Raw genomic sequence first — 6,826 nt, forward strand, 5'->3', positions numbered from 1 at the left:
GTGATATTTTGGTGATACGATAATATCTAAGACCATAAGGTCAAGAGTTTGAATACTATAAAAGGGAGTTTTTTTTTATATTTATTGAGTTTCTTTCTGAACATTGTTGTCCAGTGGTCAAGTGACATGATCGGGTGGTACCCCTGATGGCACGATGATACTCCAGTGGTCCGTCAGATCTAGATTTACCGTTAAAAAAAATTAAAAATTATTGTCCCCAATAACAATAATAAACATACTACTAGTTTGCGTGCGTGAACATTTTAACCTACAATGACAATTCAGGATTTTACATTAAAGGAGCCAGTTGTTTAATTGGCAGAGACTCTTTGGAGAATAATCGTACATATAAATATCGGAATGAATTACTATAAAAACGCGTGTTACTTGGAGAGGGCCGAACATCCACTAGCTCCGCCTCTATGAGCTGATAATTTTGAGGATTATGGTCGTTAGCAAATTCCAAAAGAATTACTATATTGTAGTAATTTTAACTTATCTGTGATGATACTAGAAACCAAAGAATAGAATGAGGATAAATGCAACTACCTATAAGTACTTAGTTACAATATGAAAAGGACCATAACCCAATTCGATCTGTAGCGTTCCAACATGTAATGTGTTGTTGGAGACCATCACATAGAGTTGTTCCGAGTTTGATTATGACCAATTCTAATTCTAATATGCTAGCTATATCCATACATCGCAACAATATACTGTGTACTTCAGAAAATAGTAACATCTTTATAATCATGGAAACTAGAGAAACCAGTACGAAGGTTGAAGGCCTAATGTCACAAGTGAAAAAAATAGAAAAAACGCCATCCGTGGGACTCGAACCCACGACCACGTGGTTAAAAGCCACGCGCTCTACCAACTGAGCTAGAACGGCTTATTGATAGTTAGTTGAACAATGTTTATTATGATGGCTTCATGTTGTAAACAATGTCAAACAATGATATGAAAAAGTTGGACACATTTTCATTGTAAAAGCCAAGCTTCATTCTGTTCAAAATTCACTTCTAGAGAACACTTCTTATAATATTAGACTTGTATTAGTACAATTGTGTTTAACTTAAGTTGTGTTGGTTTCTCTTCGATAGAAAAAGAATAGGGAATGATTGGTTACAATGAGACGACATCGAAGGTGTTTTGTTGGATCAAGTGCTAAATTTCATTTCTTAATCCTGAAACCATTGCGTTAAAGTTGAAAAAACTTGTGCTTTCTATGATGTATATATATAAAATCCATATATCATGAATCTTTATCTAAAAAGAACATATCAACACTAACAGAAACCTAATTAATGATAACTGGGCTTTCATAACTAATTTTACCACTATGTCATCGATATTATAAAAGAACATAACGAAGAAGAGCACAAATCACAAATTACCGCTAATGGGACGTTAAAAATTAGATAACTTGTGACAAGGGAGATGAAGTTCATTTGTGTTCCCTAATCGTATTATGCTTTCCCATGCAGATTATTAACACCCTTCTCTACTCATATCATGCTTTTCCCAGTTTCCCTAAATTCTCAGCAGTAAGCCAGTAACTTCCAGTAAATTCAAATATAATCTATGGCAATAATAATAAATCCCATTTTGATTCATTTTCTGGTGGTTGAAAGCTGAAACACAAGTAAACCTTAATTTCATCAAAGACAATACATAATGTTGTTTTAAAACATACAAACGAGTATGGCTAAAGGTACCACTTGATTATCCGAGTACCATGATTTAAGTTCATAAACAAACACCGAAAGTGAAACTGATCCATGGTAACAAGAACAATATTTCATACATTTAACGCATGGCGTTCTATCCCCCATTACACAGTTCATCAAAGAAATCTCCAACGAATGCAGCATAACTCGTAAGTAATCTGTTCCTTCAAAAATACAAATACATGGAAAAAGTCAATTCTTTCTCTTGATAAATTCTGTACAAAGTATCCAAAAGCTAAAAAGATTAAGGGTGGCGGTTGAGCAGGTGTCAAACTTGACACCATGTTGCAAGAACTCTATTAGCCTTTTATGGAGTTGTACCTGGGATTAGACTGATAAAAGAACGAATAAGATCACTTGTCATCTTCCTTGGGTGCTTTGTCCTCATCTTTCTTCTGCTCAGACTGATGAAAACAAATGAGAGATCAGATTATTGGTCGATATCCCATAAATAAAATTGAAATAGAAAAGGATCTACAAAAAGAAGTCCCACTTCTCCTTTAGAAAAATTTTATAGGGGTCATTCTAGGAAAAGATAATTTAATTTTAACCTATTATTTAATGAAATATATATTCTTGCAGATGACAACTAAACTTACCTCAGGCTGATTTTGCATTGATGCAAGCAAATCTTTTACTGAAGGGTCATTAGGGTCAACTCCTGGGAGCTGCAAAACAAACATTATAACGATATAAGTTTCATTTCTTTTTCTCTACATTTAGTATTATCCCTAGTTTTGGCACAAGTCAAGTCAGCAATAGACAATAAGATAAAAAGCTCAATGATGATGAAGTTAGACATACTGAAGCAAGAATTGACGACACAAACGATTGATCTGCCAACAGCTTGCCCATATCTGCCTGTCCTGATTGGTCTTTTGCCTCTTCTTGAACAGACAATTGTAGAGCTGCAAATTAAAGCACATGCATCCGATTCATTCAGTGACAAATATTGAATAGAAGTTTGATAGTCTAGTGAAACCAGAAAAAGATTGTATAGCGACTCGATCCAATTAGCATAAGAATTAAAGCTACAACAGCTGTTTGTATTGTTTGTACAACAGAACAAATAATAAATGAACCTTCTCCTATAACCTCATTGATGTCTTTAACCAAAAGCTCAGATCTTTTACCACTAACCTCATATACAGGCAGCATATCTAGATTCTATATTCTTAATAGCTTCTTATCTAAGAGTCAATACTTTACTTATAGATCTTATAAAAAACTTACTCATAACTCATCTAATATATGATATCCTGCTTTTGCATATCTTTCCTAACATTCATAAATTCTTCTTAATAGATATTTTTCCAGCATTACAAATTTCAGATCAGCATTCAAGTTCTAATTAAGATACAGAGCTTCAACAGAACACATATCATCTGGAGAGCTGCAACTCAAAACTTCCTAAAAGTCCAAATCTAATGGTAGGCATATGAGGTCAAAATTTTCCAACTGAGCAAGTACTACCAAAGTAACAGCAGTTATATAGATGAACTCAAAAAATGTCAAGGACATATGTTACCAAGTGCCAAGTCTTGATCATCCGCGGCTGCTTCTGACATATCAGTGTCCCTGGTCGTAACAGTAGCGGCAGGATCATCCATTGACATGGCAAGAGCCTGCTGAAGCAGGGCATTCTCATCATCCTGGTAAGAACATGAAGGCTCAATGTACTAATAATACAGTCCACAATATAACCAAAAAAAGTTGATAAAAGAACTAGAAACAGTAAATATACACAAAGGCACAAAGCCAGTTGTAAATTCTCAAATGAACCAAGAGAATATAAAATGTAACATTATTTTGAAATGCATGTGCTGTCAGGATTTGATTCTTACACAAAGAATGGAACCAATTAGATGCAGCATTTTATGAGACAAGAAATGAAAAAACAAAGAATGCTATACGAATATACAATGCCAGTACTATTGGGTCTCAAGGAAGGTTTGCTGAAGTGACTATTTATAAAGAATAATAAACTCGGGAGAACTGAAGTTGCACATGGTAATTAAATATATAGATGACTACATGCTTTATGTTGTCTTCTCTTTAAGTTGTTCTATTTAGTGGTAATCAGGCTCCGCATGCACATTAAAGTTCTAACATTTCCATTACCTGACAGCAATTATGTTCAATCAAATAGTTACAATACAAGAAACCTGTTTCAAACGAGACAAACTACGACTAAAAGTCTTGGCAACAACATCATGAGCATGACCGTCCTCACAAGGCCTAGGCAAGATCAATATATGCAAAAGAAAAAAACAAGTATGACATTGAAGACACTTGGTATCCGAATTAAAATGAGACAGAAGGTCAATAAGAAGGAACACTACAATCTATTAAAACATTGTGACGGTGTAAAAAGCAAAGATAAGTATAAACTACCGAAACAAGAGCGGTGACACAAGCAAGATAAATGAGAAGTAACACAAAAAAGTAGTACAAGAAATCATGGACAAAGGAGAAAGTGGATGCAATCAAGTTGGCAAAAATAAGAAACAATAAAGATAACCACGTGAAATGCATAAACAGCTAATAGCTACAAACAAGATAATTAGTACTAATCATATAATTTATGTGTCAAACTTATTAGTCATGCAAATGAACGATGTGAGCAAGTTGTTAAAAACTGTAAGTTGGGCAAAATAAGAGGAAAAATGAGGATTAGTGGTCTTATAGAACTATCAAATCACTATATTGCAGACCAAATGCTAATATGCAGTGCATCAGAAAGAAAACATCAAACCAACAATTGGATTCTTGAAGATAGATAACTACTAGCACAATAAAGGAAAAATAAAATGAAACTAACCATTAGATCATCCTTTTTATTTTCAGATTCGGAAGCTGAAGTGCCAGCATTTTCAGACATAGTTGCATCTTGTGATGTAGATTCCCCTCCTTGCTTAGAAGACTCATCTGCAGCCTTCTTTGCAGCAGCTTCTTGCCTTGCTCTCTCCTCTTCCATCGACACACGAAGAGCAAGTGCAAGTTCCGGATCGAGATTTGGATCCACACCAAAATCATAACCAGATACACCCCCAGCTGCGGCGGCAGCAGCTGCTGCTGCGAAACCGCTTCCACCTTCTCCATCACCAGTGAAGATAGGAGTACTGATGACGGGAAATATTTAGAATATTAGGGAAAACAATAACAGGTAATGAACTTGTATGCAAGAAAACAATTATATATAATAAACCTCAATAGGACATCGGAAAGGGCATTAGATCCGGCCGGGACATGAACAATGTGGCTGCTATCATTATTATTAACAGCAGCAACAAGGGCCTCAAGCTTTTCCTTCTTTTCTTCATCCTCCTCACCAAAGTTCACAACATCAAGAGCGACACTATTCTTTTTTAACTTCTTTCCAATCATCTCCAAAACTTTCTTATCATACTTTACAGGGCTGGAAAAACAATAAAAAAAACAGATATTTAGAGCAAAGAAATCAGAAGATACTAAAAACTGCAACAGATAAAGGTGCTATACATACCCTCCAGCAAACACAATAATCCTCTGTTGCTGCTTTTTGTTTTGTCGATGTTTCAAAGCCAACTGAGCAACCTGGATCCCAGCAGCCATGTTCATCTCACCGCCTATTTCTAACCCTGAGTAACCAAAGTATGAATTCAGCACTACATGGTCTTTAGCCAATAAAAAGATTATACTTTGTAAGCTATTAAAGAAACTAACCATGCATGCAAGCAAGGATCTTTCCAAGATCACTAGTAGGAGTGACGATAACACGAACGCCTTTTCCAGACATTGTCAACACTCCCACAGTATTCTCCGGATTAGACTGCATAACAAACAAGAAACAACACCATTTTAGTTTCTCATCATACATAACCCCAAATGTCGACTTCTTGTTGGTCTTAAAAACAAGGAGGAAAAATCTCAGCCCGTAAATCATTCCTTCAAAATTCTCACTCAACTAACTCTCAGTCACCTATAACCAAATACTCTCTTACCCACTCTTACCGTATTCAAACACACCATAAAAAAGCATATAAACAAAACCCTCACGTTTCGGCTACCATCAACACCTTGCGCAAGTACACCATTACTAAGCCACATATCACCATGGACCCTCAGGCCTCAACACCCACCTATTTTGAACCCCAACAAATTCACCTAAACTAAACCTAAAGCACAATTAATCCTAAAAAAAAAATCTGAAAAATATATCAAAAAAAACCTATTCAAACGCAAAGATCACAACTTTATAATCTTTAAACACAAATTAAGCAAAACCCAATTCAAAAAACCCCAAAATATACATAAAAAGTACAAATATATCTGTATTTATATGTGTATATATAAATAACTGTATATATATATATAGATATAGATGATACCTGGGTTTTAGCACCACAAATAAGATTAACAGCATCAGCTTGAGCTTGAAATCTAGTAGGTGAATAATCTCCATTACGCATCCATTCAGAATTATCGATACAGATCATCGTTGCCTGATTTTATAATCAAATAATTTAATTAAATACCCTAAAAATATATAATTAAAAGGGGTTAATGCGATTGAAAGAATTAAAAAAAAATAAAATACCTCGAGCACCATGATTGAATATTGAAGAAGAAATTACAGTGAGTCGTGAGAGGCGATTGTAAAGATGAATCGAGGGTTTTCTTGAGAAAGACGATATCTGTGTGCGTTTGTGTTATGTTAGTATTACTTAGGATATATATACATATATAGCCCTCTATATTTTGTGACATATATAAATAAGTCAATAAGGTCATAAATTGTAAAGTTTAATACTTTAATCTAGCCGAAAAGAGAATTGCAAAACTTTAAAACTAATGGATCCATATTTCACCATATTTCACTATCATGACTTTTAGGTTCATAACATTATTAACAACAAAAATAATAATCATATTATTACTATACATCTTTGATTAGGTTTTCATCGTCAAAAAATATATTGAATAAATTATAATTAAAATTAAACTTTCTTAAAAAAAATTGTATGATATATACATGTATTAGTAGATCCGTACATCGTACGAGTATTAAGATTAGTATATAAATAAACCAATAAGGTTATAAATTATAAAGTTAT

The 6,826-nt window shown here is 34.1% G+C and overlaps 1 protein-coding gene and 1 non-coding gene across 3 annotated transcripts; both read right to left on the bottom strand.

Moving 5' to 3' along the window:
- Positions 1–819: 819 nt before the first annotated feature.
- Positions 820–892, bottom strand: TRNAK-UUU. The gene has a single exon. It is a non-coding gene; the product is annotated as a tRNA-Lys (tRNA).
- Positions 893–1,627: 735 nt separating this feature from the next.
- On the bottom strand, positions 1,628–6,426 carry LOC122603299 (26S proteasome non-ATPase regulatory subunit 4 homolog). 2 transcript variants are annotated; one of them, XM_043775980.1, is made up of 11 exons: positions 6,310–6,426; positions 6,101–6,214; positions 5,436–5,541; positions 5,236–5,350; positions 4,939–5,148; positions 4,552–4,852; positions 3,259–3,382; positions 2,535–2,638; positions 2,330–2,398; positions 2,052–2,134; positions 1,628–1,888 (listed from the first exon to the last, which is right to left on the bottom strand). In XM_043775980.1, exons 1-10 carry the CDS (start codon positions 6,319–6,321, stop codon positions 2,084–2,086), a joined length of 1,206 nt encoding a protein of 401 aa, XP_043631915.1. In that variant the 5' UTR covers positions 6,322–6,426; the 3' UTR covers positions 1,628–1,888; positions 2,052–2,083. The 2 variants fall into 2 exon arrangements, with proteins under 2 accessions (XP_043631915.1, XP_043631907.1); XM_043775972.1 differs by having other exon boundaries at positions 1,628–1,894.
- Positions 6,427–6,826: the final 400 nt, after the last annotated feature.

The sequence above is a fragment of the Erigeron canadensis genome, chromosome 1 (assembly GCF_010389155.1).
Source record: "Erigeron canadensis isolate Cc75 chromosome 1, C_canadensis_v1, whole genome shotgun sequence".
Lineage (NCBI taxonomy): Eukaryota > Viridiplantae > Streptophyta > Magnoliopsida > Asterales > Asteraceae > Erigeron > Erigeron canadensis.

Excerpts from the sequence above, each read along its gene's own strand:
- LOC122603299 (XM_043775980.1), bottom strand. Across the intron at positions 5,351-5,435 it reads GATCCTTGCTTGCATGCATG|GGTTAGAAATAGGCGGTGAG; the intron begins GTTAGTTTCTTT and ends TTGGTTACTCAG. Across the intron at positions 5,149-5,235 it reads ATTATTGTGTTTGCTGGAGG|CCCTGTAAAGTATGATAAGA; the intron begins GTATGTATAGCA and ends TTGTTTTTCCAG.